General features: G+C 39.4%; 2 protein-coding genes across 2 annotated transcripts in view; one reads left to right on the top strand and one right to left on the bottom strand.

Moving 5' to 3' along the window:
- Positions 1 to 19,401, bottom strand: part of HPRT1 (hypoxanthine phosphoribosyltransferase 1) — a 141,056-nt gene that overhangs the window by 25,456 nt on the left and 96,199 nt on the right. The window lies entirely within an intron of this gene.
- On the top strand, positions 3,858 to 4,394 carry PLAC1 (placenta enriched 1). The gene has a single exon (XM_066356426.1). It carries the CDS (start codon positions 3,858 to 3,860, stop codon positions 4,392 to 4,394), a length of 537 nt encoding a protein of 178 aa, XP_066212523.1.

Here is a 19,401-nt window from a genome sequence, read left to right as displayed (position 1 = left end):
TTCCTTCCTTCTACTACATTTTGGCTTTACTTGCTGTTCTTTTTCTAGTTCTTTTAGATGCAGGGTTAAGTTATTTATTTGACCTTTTTCTAGCTTCTTAAAGTGTGCCTGTAGTGCTATGAACTTCCCTCTCAGGACTGCTTTTGCTGTGTCCCATAAATTTTGAGTTGTTGTATGCTCATTGTCGTTCATTTCTAGGAATTTTTTTATTTCTTCTTTGATCTCATTCTTAATCCATTCATTATTTAACAACTGCTATTTAGTTTCCATGTGTTTGAGAAATTTTGAGCTTTTCTGTTGTGGTTCATTTCTAGTTTCATGCCGTTGTGATCGGAGAAAGTGCTTGATATGATTTCAATCTTCTTATATTTGTTGAGAGCACTTTTGTGCCCTAACATGTGGTCTATCCTAGAGAATGTACCATGAGCACTTGAAAAGAATGTATATTCTGCTGCTTTAGGGTGAAAGCTTCTGAAGATATCTATTAAATCGAGTTGATCTAGTGTGTCCAATAAGTCTGCTGTTTCTTTGTTAATTTTCTTTCTTAAGGATCTATCTAGTGATGTTAGTGGGGTATTGAAATCCCCTACTATTATAGTATTGCTGTTGATCTTGCCCTTTAAATCCATCAAAGTCTGCTTTATATACTTAGGTGCTCCTATATTAGGTGCATAGATATTTATAATAGTTATATCTTCCTGATGGATTACTCCCTTTATCATTATGTAGTGGCCTTCTTTATCTCTTACTATATCCTTTGTTTTAAAGTCCACTTTGTTTGATATAAGTATTGCTACCCCAGCTTTTTTTTTTCATTTCCATTTGCATGAAATATTTTTTTCCATCCTTTTATCTTCAATCTATGTGTATCTTTTGTTTTAAGGTGTGTCTCTTGTAGACAGCATATGTATGGGTCCTGTTTTCTTATCCATGCAGCTACTCTATGTCTTTTGATTGGATCATTTAATCCCTTTACATTTAAGGTTATTATTGATATGTAGTTGTTTATCGCCACTTTATTCTTTAAAGCTGTATTCCTTTTTTGCTCTATTCTTTTCCCACTTTGATCTGTTTACAACAGGCCCCTTAACATTTCCTGCAGCATTGGTTTGGTTGTAATGAATTCCTTGAGTTGTTTTTTGTCTGGGAAACTTTTTATTTCTCCTTCGATTTTAAATGATAGCCTTACTGGATAAAGTAGTCTTGGTTGTAGGTTCTTGTTCTGCATTACTTTGAATATTTCTTGCCATTCCCTTCTGGCCTCAAGTGTTTCTGTTGAGAAGTCTGATGTCATCCTTATGGGGGGGGCTCCTTTGTAGGTGATAGCTTTTTTTCTCTTGCAGCTTTTAATATTTTCTCTTTATTGCTTAGCTTTTGTATTTTAATTATGATGAGTCTTGGTGTAGGTTTCTTTGGGTTTCTCTTTAATGGAGTCCTCTGTGCTTCTTGAACTCGTGAGAGTTTCTCCTGCATTAATTTAGGGAAGTTTTCAGCTATGATATGATTGAACAAAGTCTCTATCCCTTGTTCTTTTTCTTCTTCTTCAGGAACCCCTATGATGCGGATGTTATTTCTCTTCATGTTGTCACAGAGCTCTCTAAGAGTTTCCTCAGACTTTTTGAGTCTCTTTTCTTTTTTCTTCTCTGCTTTCATGCCTTAATTCCAGTTGTCCTCCAACTTGCTGATTCGATCCTCAGCTCTATCTATCCTGTTTTTAATTCCTTCCATTGTGGTCTTTATTTCTGATATTGTATTTGTCATCTCCAACTGATTCTTTTTTATACTTGCTATTTCTTTATTTAGGTGTTCATAATGACCATCCATTGTTGTTCTAAGATCCTTAAGCATCCTTACAATCATTATTTTGAACTCCGCATCTGGAAGTTTGATTATTTCCATATCACTCAGTTCATCTCCTGAAGGTGTCTCTTGTGATTACATTTGGATTACAGTTTTTTGTCTTCTCATTATGTCTATGTTTGGGTGTTTTGCTTATAGAGCTGGTTGAGTCTAGGCTTGGTGTTGTCTGCCTCCCGTTTTCAGTTGTGTTATTTCTAGGTCTTCTTGGGTTGGTATCAGCTATTATTTGTAATCCACTTTCGGATTTGGGCAGCTTTGAAGTCTTGATTTGTTTTCTTTACAGGTGATAGTCTTGTTTACTGATCTCAGCAGGGGGCTTCCTTGAAACCGTATCCAGGAATGTGATGGGTGTAACCTGAGACTCTGAAGGCCTCTTCAGCCAACTAATCTCTCTGGGGACAGGGTGTTTTCTCAGCTTTAGTAGGGGGAGGTGTATCTCATATCTCCATGGAGACCTGAGTTACTGACCCTTCTCCCCACTTCTTGTTTTCAGCTGTGTCTTGTTGCGCTGATTGGAGCTGGAGAGATGTCTGGAAATCTCTGATCCAGAAGTAATTCAGTACTGTTTTTTGGGGAAGGATCAGTCCCTCCCCCAGCTATGGCCACCTCCAGCATGAATGAGTCAACTCTTTTTTTAGGTTGTTTCCTGCATTCCTTAGCCCCTCACAGTCTGTCCCTCTCTCTTTCCTTTCCACTTGGGAGATAAGCTGGTCTTTTCAACACACCTCGCTCCCTGGTCGCCAGGCAAGTGGCTGTGAGCAGTATATTCTGCTCTTTTCCCTGGAGTTAGATCCCCTCTGGGTTCTCAGCCTCACCCCCACCCTCTGTTCCTGTAAAGCAGAGGAGATTCAGGCACTCCCTACCAGGTTTGTTGTGGCTTCTTCTTTGCTCCTTGGTTTTTGAGAGCTGTTCTTGTAGTCCAGAGTTGGTTTTTCACGCTGATTTTTCCCAAATTGATTTGTATTCCAGTTTGGTGGTGAGAGCTGGGCGTCTGTGCATCCGCCTACTCCGCTGCCATCTTCAGGTCCGTACCACTACAGTTTTTGAAGCCTTCTTTTGATCAGTTTAAGGAAGCCACTAAGAAAATTTTTAATATTTGGTTGTTAGGAATAAACCATAACTTTTTCTTAGGTTTTCACTTAATTAAATTTGTTGCTAACAACAACAACAACAATATATATATAAAGCCTGACCAGGCAGTGGCACGGTGGATAGAGCGTCAGCCTGGGATATTGAGGACCCAGGTTCAAAACCTCGAAGGTAGGCTCACCAGCTTGAGCATGGGGTCAGTGGCTTGAGTGTGGGATCATAGACAAGTCCCCATTGTCACTGGCTTGAGCCCAAAGGTTGCTGGCTTGAAGTCCAAGGTTGCTATCAACTTCAATTAAATTGTATCTTCTGTCTTTTTATTTAATGTTTAGTATGAAAACTAAGGTGGTGGGTTTGTTTGTTTTTTATTTGTTTGCAGGAATTACACACAAAAGAGTGACACCCTGATCAGTATAGACTTTCATTCTTCATTTGAAGGATATTTGTTTTATACCAAAACAGCATGGTTAAGTCACTTAAAGAAGCAGTTATAATCATTCTTAAATATGAGTTTCAACAATGAATTTAAAATTCAGTTATCTTTCACAAAAAGTTTGTCTTCTTTCCTTTTTGTTTTCAATTTTATTGAGTTATAATTGACAAAATTTTAAGATATTTAAAGTGTACATCATGACAATTTTACATATGTATACATTGTGAAAGTATTCCCTCCATCAAGTTAATTAACACATTACATAGTAACCTTTTTTTTTTTTTTTGGTGAGAATATGTAAGTTCTATCCTCTTAACCTTTTTTAGTGCTTTAAAAATGTTTTATTTTTTAAATGATGATATTTGAACTTCCAATAGGAAATAACGTGATTTGCCTTTTGTGTTTTTTGTACCCTAGAAATCTTCACCAGACAACTTCCTGATTCCTAAGAGTTGTTACGTGATCAGTTACAGGGATGAAAGTCTTCGAGTTCTTAGGAGGGATGTTCATCCTCACCTCTGTGTTTTTGGCATGTTCTGGGCAAAATCCAATGACTGTACTCTGTTCTGTAGACTGGTTCATGGTTACGGTACACCCCTTTATGTTGAACAGTGATGTATATGTACACTTTCATGAGTTACAGTTGGGCCTGGGTTGCCCTGTCAACCATGTTCAACCATATATCTATAAGTTTACCTACCAAGTTACTGAATGTGGCATCAGGGCTACAGTTATCTCTCATAATATGGTTATGTACAGCACCGAGATCCACTATGCTTCAAAGACTACCTCATCTAAGTACACAGTCCCAGTGTCATGTAGTGCCCCCAAGGAATCCCCTTGGCTCACTACTCCTTACTCTGAGAAAAAAGCCAGCAAGATAGGAACAACCGAAGATATTAAGACAGGCTATGAAGTGTTCACCTTGTCACAGTTCAGTCAAAGGCCCAATTGTGATTGTCCACCTTGTGTCTTCAATGAAGGAGGGTATACTCTGGCCTCACATCACTAAGCTGACACTTCAGAGGGACATTCTGCATAGTCATTGTTCTTTGTGGATATTTCTGAAAATTTGTCTCTTTGTTCAGTCAGATGATCTGTTTGAGTCCATGTGATCCTCAGTTTGGGATCTCCTGTTGATGCTCTTTCTGAAATTATTATATAATATATACTAATATTAAGCAAATAAAAGTTTTTGTGGTCCTCTTATGAGGGCTTTTGAGAAAGAGCAGCTTGTGTTAACTTCATGAATAAAGTTTTTATATTTTATATATTTTTAAAAGCCAAAATAAAGTTTCAATGGCATAAAAATATCAGTTGGGCACTTTTATTTAATAAGCACATACATATATAGCTTTTACTATGTACCAGACACTGTTCTAAGTGCTTTTCAAATATTAGTCCCTGGTCTCTTTCTTCTAGGATAACTGATCTCTCATTTGAGGTCCCTCCACTGAGTCCCTGCCTCTGTATCTTCATTTTACTTATACTCTGCAGCATTCAAATTAGTTCTTAGCTACATACCTTCTAATTTGATCTATGGCTGTATCACCTTTTATTCATGGAAGACATAGGTTACACTAGTGATTTATAAGCCACCAATGGTTTTAAAAATTACTCGAGTCACATTCCACTAACTAGATGGTAAGGTCCAAGAGCTGGACCTTATACTTTAGTCACAGGGTGATAATACTTTGAAAGGAGTTTGTGCTCTGACTTATGTGATCACAATATTTTTCCTCAAGTTTGGCAATCCATTAATTTTTCAAATACTTGGAGGAGGAAGGATAAATATATTTATCCAACAAATACAGTGTGTCCGTAAAGTCATGGTGCACTTTTGATCGGTCACAGGAAAGCAACAAAAGATGATAGAAATGTGAAATCTGCAGCAAATAAAAGGAAAACTCTCCCAGTTTCATACCTATTCAGTGCAGTTCGATGTGGGCTCACACACAGATTTTTTAGGGCTCCTTAGGTAGCTATCCCGTATAGCCTCTACAGACTCGTCACTGACTGATGGCCTACCAGAACGGGGTTTCTCCACCAAACTGCCGGTTTCTTTCAACTGCTTATCCCACGGAGTAATGTTATTCCTATGTGGTGGCGCTTCATTATAAATGCGCCGATATTCACGTTGCACTTTGGTCACAGATTCGAATTTAGCGAGCCACAGAACACACTGAACTTTCCTACCGTCCACACCTCGACTGGCATGGCCGTGGGCTGCTCCGCTGTATACATGGTGTTACGTCATCACCTGCGCATTTGCACATGATGCCACATCACTCCACAGAAACTGGGAGGGTTTTCCTTTTATTTGGTGCAGATTTCACATTTCTATCGTCTTTTGTTGCTTTCCTGTGACCGGTCAAACGTGCACCATGACTTTACAGACACACTGTATACATTGAGTGCTACTACATTCCAGTTGCCATTCTAGGCACAAAGGATATGTAGTGAATAAAAACTAAGGCTCAGAAAAATGGAGGTCACACATCCAGTAAGAAAATAAGCAAGTAAACAGAAATTTAGATACCAATAAATGACATGAAGAACTTAAAACTCAGTGATATGAGAAAAATTAGAAAATGGGGTGGAGCAATCAGGGAAGGCCTCTGAGGTCTTGTCATTGGAAATAAGTCTTGAATGTCAAGAAGGAGCCAGCCCTGGGATGATCTGAGAGAATATTCCAGATAATAGAAGCATCTTATTTAATTCTCACTATAACCCTGAGAAAAGTACTCTTATTATATCCATTTTACAAATAAGGAACCTAAAGCACAGAATGATTAAGAAATTTTCCATGGCCATGCTTCTATTAAGAAACAGACAATGTTAGCACAATGTACATGATGATGTACACACAAAGTGTTTCAGTAGATGAGTAAACACTATAAATTCAGTCATTGTCTTAATATACTTGGGTTGCTATAATAAAATACTTTTGACTAAGTAACTTATAAGAAACAGAAATTTTTTTTCTCATGGCTCTGGGGCTGGAAATTCTACATGAGGGTACCAGTACGGTCAGGCCTTGGTGTGGCCGTTTTCCAAGTTACAGACTGCTATTTTCTGGTTGTGGAAATGTATCTAGAGAGCTCTTGGAAACTCATTTATAAGGGTAATTTTCCCACTGTAGCTTATAAAGTCCCATAGCCCCACCCTTATGACCTAATCACCTCCCAAAGGCCCACCTCTTAATACCACTGAGGGTGAGGATTTCAACACATAAATTTTTTTTGGAGAAAGTGCAGGAGACAAACATTCAGTCCATTGCAATCATGGTAGTTGAAGAAACACAGGTATTCACTTAAAAATGTCCTGTCCGTGGCCCTGGCCGGTTGGCTCAGCGGTAGAGCGTTGGCCTGGCGTGCGGGGGACCCGGGTTCGATTCCCGGCCAGGGCACATAGGAGAAGCGCCCATTTGCTTCTCCACCCCCCCTCCTTCTTCTCTGTCTCTCTCTTCCCCTCCTGCAGCCAAGGCTCCATTGGAGCAAAGATGGCCCGGGTGCTGGGGATGGCTCCTTGGCCTCTGCCCCAGGCACTAGAGTGGCTCTGGTCGAGGCAGAGTGATGCCCTGGAGGAGCAGAGCATCGCCCCCTGGTGGGCAGAGCGTCACCCCTGGTGGGCGTGCCGGGTGGATCCTGGTCGGGCGCATGCGGGAGTCTGTCTGACTGTCTCTCCCCGTTTCCAGCTTCAGAAAGAAAAAGAAAATGTCCTGTCCTTGGCTGGTTGGCTCAGTGGTAGAGCCTTGACCCAGTGTATGGAAGTCCCAAGTTCGATTCCCAGTCAGGGCACACAGGAGAGGTAACCAGCTACTTCTCCCCCCCTCTCACTCTCCCTTCTCTCTCTCTCCCTCTCACTCTTCCGTTCACACAGACATGGCTCAATTGAACCAAACACATTGGCCTCGTATGCTGAGGATAGCTCCATCAGCCTCCGCCACAGGTGCTAAAAATAGCTCGGTTGCTAGTGGCTCCAGATAGATAGAGTACCTGCCCCAATCAGGGGTTGCTGGGTAGACCTTGGTCTCAGTGCATGAAGGAGTCTGTCTCTGTATCTCCCCTACTATCACCAAAAAAAAAAAAATGTTCCTTTTTGAGGAAAACCCAGATCCTTAAAAACAGTATATTCATTCAACAAATGTTTACTGAGTTTGTCCTATGTACCATGCATTATGTTAGTTAGATACTGAGCATGCAATGGAGAACAAGGAATGCAGTCTAATCAGGAGGAAACACGTAAAGAAACCTAAGGAGCTAGAGGCTATTCCAGCCCAAGAAATGGGCCTGTTCATAGACATGAGGATCTATGCTGTGGCCATCAGGGAAACTGCAAGTAGTTTCACCCAATACAATGGGGGAGCAGTTGATGGTGGTGGGAGATGGGGCTAGGGAAATAGCAGTATATAAAACTATGTACAACATGACTGGTACTTTCTTCCCTCATTTTTTCTTCAGAAGCTTATGGATTCTTAAACAATAAAACACATATAAATAACTTAGCGAACAATCAATACTAGATACATTAGACCTGGGGTACCATTTGTAAGTTGTGCACTTCACAACTGCAAGAGGCAATGTTCATAAAGATAAGTCCTGTGGTTGTGTAATGTATCAGGCTTAGAAGAGATGCAAGACCTATATGGTAATAATAATCATTACCATGTGCCAGACACACTAATAATCTCTATTAATATAAGAACTCTACAACATAAAAATTATTTATTCATTTGTATAGATAAAGAAATTCAGGCTAAGAGAAATTGAAAATGTATAATTAATCACATCACTGGGAGTCAAACCCAGGTTTGTCTGGCGCTGAAGTTCACTTCCTCACCCCCATATTCAGCATTTCTTCCCAGCATACAGAAATTTCCACTTGGATTGGAAGATCCAGGAAGATTTGATAGATATGGGCAATGACCCCGCTCTTAAAAGTTAGGGAGAATTTAGCTAAGCCGAAAAAGGAAGAAAACATTTTGTGAGCAGGACCTAGGGCATTATAGCTCCAAAATAGGTGAGAGGAGATTAGAAGAGCAGATGGGGGAAGGAGCTGAAGTGTAGGAAGAGATGAAAATGAGAACCATTTCAAGTAAAGAACAACAGGACTTTATTTTAGCCTACGAAACATTTAAATATCTACATAAGCACCATTAAGAGATAAATTGAGTAGTGCAGGCAAATTGGACTATTGATAACCTCAGAGCAGAAAAAATAAGCTTCGTGGAGGGCATAAGACTTGAGCTAAGTCAATCTGTATGATTGGATATATGTATAAAAGAAGAGATTGAATTTAAAAAGACATACGATTTAAAACCCAAGAAACTCAGAAGACATGTATTTAAGAAAATTAGAGTGAGTGTAGAGGACAGGGGTGAAGATGAGCCCAGGTTGGATATGTTGAATGTGAGATGATAGTGACGTCCAAGTGGATATGTCCAAGAATTAGCTCAAGAAATAGAGCTTACTTGAGCTGAAGTTTGAGTAAGGAGTGTGAGGGGTAATTACTGGGAGATAAAGCCTTGGGATTACATGAATACAGACAATTAGGGCCACAGAATCAGAATTCCCTGGTGCTTGATCTTCAAGGCAGAGTTAGGAAAAAAAGAAACATCAAAGGAGACAGAAAAGAAGTGACCAAGATGTAAAAGGAGAAGTATGGCTAATGGAATTTTAGGATGGAGAGCTGTGTGGGCTGTTTATTCAGTTCAAGAGGTAAGTTAAGATGAAGTAAATCTAAGCATTGTGGAATTGGAAGTCTTTGAACTAGACTTTAAATGAGAAGTAGAGCCTGACCAGGTGATGGCACAGTGGATTGAGTGTTGGACTGGGTAGCAGAGGACCCAGGTTCGAAACCCCAAGGCCACCGGCTTGAGCATGGCTCACCAGCTTGAGTGCAGGGTAGCTGGCGTGAAGCCCTAGGTTGCTGGCTTGAACTCAAGGTCGCTGGTTTGAGCAAGGGGTCACTCGGTCTGCTGTAGCCCCCCCCCCCCCATCAATGCACATAAGAGAAAGCAATCAATGAACAACTAAGGTGCCGCTACGAAGAATTGATGCTTCTTCTCTCTCTCCGTTCCTGCCTGTCTGTCCCTATCTGTCCCTCTATCTCTCTCATTCTCTCTCTGTTTCTGTAATAAATAAATAAATAAATAAATAAATAAATAAATAAATAAATAATAACAGGTAGAATTTCATCAGGTGACAATGGAATGGAAGGGCATTCTAATCAATGGAAACAGCAATAAAGATGCAAAGCAAGATTGTGGTTTAGAATAATATTTTACTTAGGTAAATGTCTCAGTATGATTGGACATAACTTTTCAAACTTCAGGAATACTCTGTACTTATTAATTTGGACAGGTCATCACTTAGTGATAGTGTACTTCAATCATTTCATTTGTATGTTTTATCTTTTCCATTTGATTGTATGTTTCTTTAGCATGGAAGACCCTCTCTTCTTTGCTTGTTTGTCTCATTATTTTGCTTATCTCTTACATGGTACTTGATAAAAGTACTCAGTAGGTGCTCAGTCCACTTGATTGTTATTGAGAAAGGGCCTGGGAGTTCATAAGCCTATATAGGAACCATTCTAAAGATTGGAAAAGAAAAATGCCTTAAAAATACATTTTGAATTAGTTAATTTATTTACCTTTGAAATGCCACTTTCCTCCTTTATTATAGTAATGTTCATTTTATTTTAATATGCCATGATTTATAAAAGTCTACCACATAATATTAATCATATTTGTGATCACAATAAGAAATGCTTTACCCCCATTAAAAGAATCACCCATAAAAAGAAACTTAAAATAACACTTATATTTTATTTCTATAACCTGAAAAAAGCAAACAAGATTTTTTTTAAACTGTGTCAAGTATATATGTAAATGTTCAGGGCAAAAGTCCTTTACCTTTATTTTTTAAACAGAAGGCCATTTTGGACATGCATGTATCTACCCCCATTCTTCCGTCCCTCTACTGACAAGGAAAGCCTGGTCAAGCTTTAAACTAAACACAGTGCTGCACACACAGGTGTGGTGTACAACCGTGAAGGAGCACACACAGGCATGCCACCATGTTTTAAGAAATACATTATCAAGGGACAAGTGTTTATTATAAAGAGAAGGCTAACTTTCACAGAGACATCCTTTAGTTTTTTTCTCTTTTCTTTAATTCAAATTGGTGTAAATCCTTATGATTAATCTTGATGATATTCTGTTTAAATTGTAATTATAGTTGTTTATTCCAAAAAGGATATTCTGCTTAAATTGTAATTATAGTTGTTTATTCCAAAAAGGAGAGAGAAAAAGAGTAGAGGAGAGAGAGAGAAGGGCAGAGGGCTTTCAATCTTGATTTTCTATAACTTTTTAAGAAGAAAATGAATGATTTGGTCAGATTTTAGCTTCTAAACTTATGTTGGTTATACAATTACAAAGCCGTGTGTATCAGCCACTTACTGATAAAAACAAATTCCCCTAAAACGACCACCATTTATTATCTCATAGTTTCAATACAACTTAGGTGCCTGTGGCTCAAGGTTTCTCAGGTGGCAGTCATCTCAACACTCAACTGGAGTTGGAGAATCCACTTTCACACTCACTCAAGGGGCTCTTGGCAGGAAGCCTCAGAACCTCTCTGTGGGCCTCTTCATAGGTTGCCTAAGTGTCCTCAAGATATAGAAAATGATGATGGTGATGGTGATGATGATAAAATGAGAGAGAAAGGAAAGGCAGGGGAGTTGGGAGGTAAGAGGAGGGGAAGGGAGGGGAGGGGAGGGAGAATCTAAATTAGAAATCACAGGCTTTTTGTAACCCAGTCGAAGAAATTACATTTCATCAAGTCTGCTATATTCTATTCGTTAGAAGTGAGTCTCTAGGTCCAGCCCACAAACAAAGGGAAGGAATTACACAAGGGTAGGAATACGAGGAGAAGGGGACCACTGTAGTGGAGACCTTCAATCTGATCATATCAGCAAATTCTACAAATACGTTTTTCAATTTATTTATGCAAATACACTTAATGGCTAGCCACAGACTGGCTGGGAAAATACATGATAGTCACTGCCATACCCTTGCCTCCAGCAGTTCTATTTTCTTTCTCCAGAGAAAACAAGTTCTACAAGCTATAAGTTATAGGCATAACTTACTGGTGACAAGTATTCTAGAAGAAGCTTCCATTTATTTTTATAAAAGGACATTGATGCAGACATTCAAAACCAAAGGAAAAAAAGTGTAAAATTTAAATCAAATAATATAAATGATGATACTAGGAAGAAGTTCCAACGTTATTTCTAATGTTTCCCATATTAGTGATAACACTTTCAAAAATCTTCTAATATAGTGTAATTCAGAGCAGGTAACAGTATTCTAATGTCATTCAGAGCGGAGGTGGGAAGGTAAAGGAGTCTGCATCATGTATGTGTGTGTGTGTGTTTGCATGTGTATGTATGTGTATATATATATGCATACATAGTGTATATATATGCCATTATCATCCAGCTTCTAAGGCAAACAGGAAGGTTTCCTTTCTGACTTATATTCAAATATTAATGTCATGCTCCCTATCACTTAATACTTTCATTTTTTGCCTTGTTCCTATCCAATTCACAACCATCTGGCTTGGCCACTGGTGAAGTTCTTGTAACTTACCTGAAAGATAATGCATGAAATCAAAGTAGCTCACACAATTATTAAACAGCAGTAGCTGTGAGGGGTAACTGGGTCTGAGAAGTTAGTAGGACTGTAGGAGGGTTCATAAACAGGTTTCTGGAAGTGAAGTGACAAGACTCTCCTGCCAGATCATTGTCAGCATTCATTTACAGGTGTTCTATGACAGGTAAGAAGGAATTGCTCTGAGCCAGGGAAGTAAACGCTAACACCAGTTTGCAAACATAAAGGAACATAAAAAAATATTCCCCCCAGCTTTCTAGAAATGTGCCATTTGAAAGTACTTATATTTTGCAGTCACTAGGAGGAATATTTAAATTTCCAAGTTATTTTCAATGTTATTTTAACTTTATCACACACACGCCTTATTGTATAAACACCATGATGATCTAAATTATTCACCTTTTAAACTTACTTCAAAAGTTTTGACTTTTAGCCAAATACTTTTTGGATGTGAAAATGATTGGGGTGATCACTTAGTAAGTTATGTAGCATCTAATCATTAGAGTGTACACCTGAAACATAATAATGCATGTCAACTATAATTGAAAATAAAAAGTACTAAAAATAAAATAAATAAATAAAACAGTGAAAAATAATTATTTCAGATGGTAACTCTGCGGCTTAAATACACATACATCTTTAAAAGTTTATTTTCCTAGTGGCTGACCAGGTGGTGGCACAGTGGATAGAGCGTCGGACTGGGACGTGAAGGACCCAGGTTTGAGACCCCGAGGTCTCCAGCTTGAGTGCGGGCTCATCTGGTTTGAGCAAGGCTCACCAGCTTGGACCCAAGGTCGCTGGTTCGAGCAAGGGGTCACTCGGTCTGCTGTAGTCCCTTGGTCAAGGCACATATGAGAAAGCAATCAATGAACAACTAAGGTGCCACAACAAAGAATTGATGTCTCTCATCTCTCTCCCTTCCTGTCTGTCTGTCCCTATCTGTCCTTCTCTCTGATTCTGTCTCTGCCACAAAAAAATAAAAGTAAAATAAATTAAAAAATGCCTATAGAATATTTACTCTGTTTTCTAAGCTGCATTTGCATGACAAAGTACAAAAAGAAAGCCAGTGTGGGGAGAGAAGAGAGAAGTCCCAAAGCAGCAAGGAGACTGGTTTCTTTGAGGTTAGAAAAATCTCAGCCCTCCCTACTATCAACGGTGGTCAAGTTAGGAACAAATTGACCTAAAGGAAGACTCAGTGTCATTTGTACACCAACTCCCTGTAATAATTTCTAGTCTGCAATCAAAATAAAATAGCCTCTGCAAAAATCTGCCTTTTTATGGTTTAAACTACAAATTAATTCTCGTTTTCATTTCATATTCCATCCATCTAATTTTGGCTACATTAAGGTAGAGAAGTCACACTCTTCTGCTTATATTCAGATGCACCTAAGCTCTAAATATGTTGTGATATTTGGGTTACAGCAACTACGAGGAATATTTAAATCACCTAATTTACTTTCAATGTTGTTTTAACTTCATGAAAATATTTAATGATAATTTTTTAAAGCTGCCCATGAAAAATAACACTCTCAAGTTTAAAACCCTGCCACCACCAAGAAAACGGTTAGCCTCAATCCAGAAGGTGTGTGTTTTCATTCCTCAAATCAGCATATGATGTTAATTTTTTGATTCATTCAATGATTTTTTTTGCCTAATATTTACTGGTATTTAAAAACATTTTTATGGATAGTTTAACAGTAAATTGATTAACTTTAAAGCCCACCCAAATAAATCCTAGAAGGAGTATTTTGGTTTGTGTATGTGTAAGTATGAGAGCCAAAGGGAGGGAGAGGGAGAGAGGTGGAGAGGAAGAGGGAGGGAAAGAGGAGATGAGAGCTGCTGAGTAGAAAAGTCTAGTGCATCACCTGATATATAGTAAGCATACAATAAGTAGTATTTGTTTTCATCCATTCTCAATCTTAGTAAGAAAATCCGTTCCTGTGTGGCATGGAGAATAGGATGATTATTCAGATCTTCCTAAATTTACAGTCTTTCATAGTTCAGAAGGTTACCATGTAAGCCAAGTGAATCTTTTGGAAACATTGTTTCCATTATATCATGCCCTAACTCAAGGACCTTTAACTAATGTCTCCACACCACCCTGCAACTAAAGTCAAAACTTCTCTGCTTGCTTCCACATCTCCCATACTCTATTTGTCCAAGATTGGATGGAAGCTATTTGTTCAGCTCAATGTCCGAGTAATTCCAGAACAAACAGCCTTTGTCTAGCTAGCTCCATCTCCTTTCAGCTCATCTTTATCTCGGGGCCTTTGAACACAGTTTTTTCATTTCATCCCAATTCCACCTTCCCTTCAAGGACTGGCTTGAAACTTAAAAGTATAAGATGGTGATGATAGTTTTTCAGGAGAAGGTTTGTAGCATTGAGTAGCTAATTTAGAAGTAAATTAATTCTATATCATTATAGGGAATGTAGTTGCAAATGTTGGTCCCAGACTGATGTATAGCCATCGTGCCAGCTCTGGGCTAGACAACTTTGGCACCAAGGGTACCAAAGGGCACCTAAGCCGACTGTTGAAGATGCTGGCCGTGGTCTTCATCACCAACACAACACCTTTTAACTCCCTCCATTTGGTCTTTTTCCTTCACAAGTATGCATTTATTTGACAGAAATGTATTAGACACCAACCTATGCACGTCATTGTACAGACATGTTTTTATCCTGTGGGAGCTTACTGTATGTTAGGAAGAAGTTCAGAATAACTAGCTGTACTCAAAAGTGCTTTGATGGGACAGGACAGAGATAGTTAATTCCAACTTTTAGGTTATTTGAGAAGGCTTTGAGAAGTAGGTGGCATTTGGCCTGGGGATGAAGAAATAAGAGGAAAAACATCTTCTGCATAGAGGCATGAAGGAGATATGGCTGGAGAGTGGGGATTAGAATCAGGATGGAGAGGATTTTAAAGGCAGCGTCCAAGAGTTTAGCGTTTAGTTGTGTGATCTCTGTGACAAGATTAATATCAGAATTGTGTTTACAGAACAAAACTTAGGGATCACTGGAAAAGGGTAAAACTCAGCTACGAGATGAGTGAGGAGCTTGAGCAGTTTCTCTTGATGACCTAGTGGTGGCGAGTGGAACATCTGAATAAGGGGACAGATAGTAGAAACGCAAGGGAAGGCTTGGTTTTCTTTTAATACTTTCATCTTTTTAGCTCTCTCTTGCCCTTGCCCTCACTCTCTGCCACACTCTTGTCTTCACTAGTCCCTGCCTGTGGACGAGGCATTCCTGAGGACTCTGAGCTAAAGAAGCTGCTGAGCCCTGTGTTTAGGGCAAATGTCAATATTGAAAACTGGGTCCAGATTTCCATCTGCATGTCCTGCCAATGGATGGGGCTGTTCTGGTCATTAGTTGCTGCAAAATCTACCTGATTTTAAACCTAAGAATTCTTTTAAGAGATAAGAAGTGAAAGAAATGATATTTTCCCAGCAGTCTTAGAAACTCTACCTATTAAGTCTTATTGTTAAAAATGCAAACAGTTATGTTTGGGGACCAGAAAGAAAGCTGTGAGTTCTGGATAGTTCAGTATTAACAACTTTAATGTAAATGTTTCAGTTATACATATTGACCTTCCCTCCTTCCCTGTTTCAATAGTGTTTCATGGTTTGAAAAACACATCATGGTTTTAAACAAAGATAGCATCCTTAAACACCCTTCAATTTCCTGTTCCCCCTTCCTGTCAATGGCCAACAAGATATTATTTGCCTCCCAGAGCATTTTCTCTTTATGTAGCAAAATCCTAAAAGTGATGTCATTCAGGTTTACAGGGCCTTCTTGGTGCTGGTCACTTTGAGGCTTTAAAAAAATATTTGATATAAATGGAACGACCAAGTACACAAATGCACTTCTGAACATTATTACATTTGACAGGTTGACATTGATTTACATTCGTTTTTACTCTCCCTTTTTCATAATTAGATAAGGCCCAAGGAAAGTGCTGGAAGTATTGTTAGAAACTAATGATCATAATGTTTATGGTAAAAGCAAGTGACAAAAATCTAACCTGGGACTACACTTAAATCCTGTTCTTATGCACAGGAGATGGGTTTTCCATCTCTGTGTCTCTATGACTATAATCTGCTCTGTCAGTTTACACTCTGCAAAGTACAGTGAGTCATGTGTACTTATGGGACAGTGACACCATAAGACCAGCATGGTGTAGAGACTGAGGCCACCATACACCCCTTTGTTATGGCCTTCTTTTGCAAAAAGATCTCATCATTTCTGTCATCTGACACAATCTTTGATTTAATGGGCAAAAACTATAAATAATTAAGACAATAATATTACACACCCAACAAGAAAAACATGTCATGTTTAAAGAAGAAATCCCAGCAGCACTGAAGGCAGTGATTCTGTCTTTGAGCAGAGAAACAAGACCTCAAAATCAAAAGCAACAGCCATCAAAGACTTACTAAGCTCCTCACTGACAGAAAGGAAAAATTTACTAATTCATTGTGCTTTTTCCTGGTGAGATCATGGTGGGAGAGAGAAGTTAACATTTGAAAAATGTCCCAAAGTCCCAAGTTTTGCAAAGAATTGATTTTTTTCACAGCTAATTTTATAAAGTAAAATAAAAATTACCAATAGACATTATCTTTTCTGTTGACTCTAACAGTAGGCAAGCATTATTCTATTACTACTCACTGTTAATCTTTTTCTTTGAACCCTGAAAAAAAGAATCCTTTACAAATAACACAGTAGAAGCTTCATAGCACGATTCCAGTTGTTTTCTTTCTGTTAAATCTGTAACTTTATCCTGATTTTTATCTCTCTGAAGACTTCTGGATATTTACAACATAAGGAAAGTTTTGTTTCCTTAACTCAATGTCTTCATGAAAAACATAATCATAAAAGGTATTTTTATTTAAAATAAAAAAGCTTAGTTCTGGAAATCTGCTTTACAATTAAAAAAATTTAATTCAACTCTGTTCCCTGATATCTATTTCCAGAGATTCATTCACAATTGTTTTTCAAAAAAGACTTCCCAAAACTTATTCCAAATGCCTTGTTATGCATAACTTCCTTGCTGACTATCTCGACTATAGAGCTATTTTTTTTCTCAGCTCAGCCTTCAAATCCTTCAAAGCTATTGCTAAATTCTCCTCCCTCGACTAACTATAATTATTTCTCATCGAGGTAATTTTTTAATGTTTCACAAGCAAATAAGGGGAAAAATATGTGCTATTTTTCTAAAAATACCCACTTTGAAACAATACTTCAGAAATGACAAAAAAAAAATAACAATGAGTGATGTCCACTTCATGCAGGGGTTCCTTGCTGCCCAGGGAGAAGTTGTCTGACGACCAATTGGAGGACCTCCCGAACTCACTGCTGGTGAGCTGTGACCAGATCTAGAATGAGTTTCTAAGTACTTCTTACGGCAATTTTAGTGTGGCCAGAATTTTGTCAAGTTGGAAAAGGCCTTACTTAAATGAGAAGCCATTTGCAGAATCAAAGTTTGCTTCAGAGGTCCTAAGAAACCCTTAAAAAAATCCTCGAGACATGGTAGTTGAAAAATATTTGAAGATTGTTCACTTGAGTAAACACTTAAGCCTGCCCTCCCTCACTTTCTGCGGCCTGTAGCCATATTACTCACCCTCAAAGAATTCATCAATATTCAACTGGCTCTCTAATTTGCTGATGTAGCAAAAAGAGTTTAATAAAGAAAACTGTTGCAATTTTTCTTAAAAGGACGTGTCACAAACTCCACTTTTATCTTATAGTATTGGAATCTTCTGCCTTTCTGCTAATCCAGATAGGGAAATTAATGCTAACATGCAGTCAGATCAAGTCAAGCAAAGTTAGGAAGCCGATCCTTAAAAGCCCAGAAAAGTCTTTCACCCCAAGGACACTGAAGTTTTATAAATAATCTATCTGAGGATTTAGAAGCTTGTTCAGTCACGTCTCACAGCACGGCAAGTTTTCAGCTCCGTCCACGAAGGGTTTTAAAGACTAATAGAGTAACTCGAGTTTAGGAGTAAGTTTTTAGCGCCCATCGAAGCCGTGCAAGTTTTAAAACATTTCCTACAATTTAAAAACCTTTCCTGAATATGAAATTCTTGGTCTGTAACCTTTTTGGTTAATTTCAAAAAACAGCTTTGCAGACCCTGGAAGACTTCACTGTCCCTCCCCCGCCACCCACCTCTAAAAAAAAAAAAAAAAAAAAAAAAAAGGCGCAGACGCCAGCAAAAGACCACGCAGCACTTCTAACACCTTGGGTCTGTGAGATCGCCTTCGCAAAGAAATTAAAATTTTACATCAGATCTACAGAAAAATCACAGTAAAACGCATAAGAGAGTTAAGAAACTCCAGCGCTTAGCATGAGGAAAACCGTGGTTTTATTTTTGTATACTGATTTCGTGTGTGTGTGTGTGTGTGTGTGTGTGTAGTTACTTTCTTTTGGCACCTGATTTTTCCTCCCAGCGCCTGCGCAGGGTTCTCCGGTACTCGGTGCGCAGGCCGCGACAGCCTTGACCTCCCACGGGGGACACGGGTCGTGGTGGTGGCGTTAGGCGCGGCTCAGCTCCCTGTAGCTTAACGTTGTTCTTGCTCGTCCACGGTACAGGCGGCCGGCACCATTGAGCTGGCTGAGTCAGAGTCGGACCTGGGTGGCTTTAAACAATCAGGGCAGACCCCACCCGGGGCCACTAGGCAGCGCCTAGACAGCGCTGTGCGCCTGGCTGCCTACCCGCCTCGGGACCCTGGGCCACTCCAGTGGCCAGGGCTGTGGCCACAGCAGGTCAGCGCTACCCATTGCTCTTTCCGTCCAGTACCCACTCGGTTTGAGCCCTGCTTGCGTGCATATTTGTCCCACCCGGGATAGCGAGAGGGAAAGCAGCGCGCTTGTCTTCTCAGCGTTCAGGCGCTATTTTTATTATGACATTTTGCAAATACACAGAAAATGTACAAGAAAGTTGAAAGAACAACAGTACAAGGAATGTCCGTTTACCCCGCCCCCAACCAGGATGTAACAACTGTAACAGATTGCGACACTTGCTCCCCCCCCCCCCTAATGTGTACGTGTGTTCGCTGCATCATTTGAAAACTCGGGACATCGTGACATTTCGCCTCTACATTTCAGTATGCGTGTTCTCAGCGTAAGACAACCTCCTGCTTACTGTCAGTACGCTTCTCACACCTAAGAAAAGGAACTCTCCGGCCCTAACTACCCCCAGCATCCAGACTGAGGGATCTTCCCCCGCCACCGCCCCGTTTCCTCACTCCAGTCTTAAAAACAGTTTCCCAGAACATTTTGAGACTAAGACTTTTGTAGACAATTGTCCCCTGCCTCAGTGCTCTGTCCCTCAAAGCAGAAGGCCAGCACAG

Source organism: Saccopteryx leptura, chromosome X (genome assembly GCF_036850995.1).
Source record: "Saccopteryx leptura isolate mSacLep1 chromosome X, mSacLep1_pri_phased_curated, whole genome shotgun sequence".
NCBI lineage: Eukaryota > Metazoa > Chordata > Mammalia > Chiroptera > Emballonuridae > Saccopteryx > Saccopteryx leptura.
This window is presented reverse-complemented; position numbering and strand designations above follow the sequence as displayed.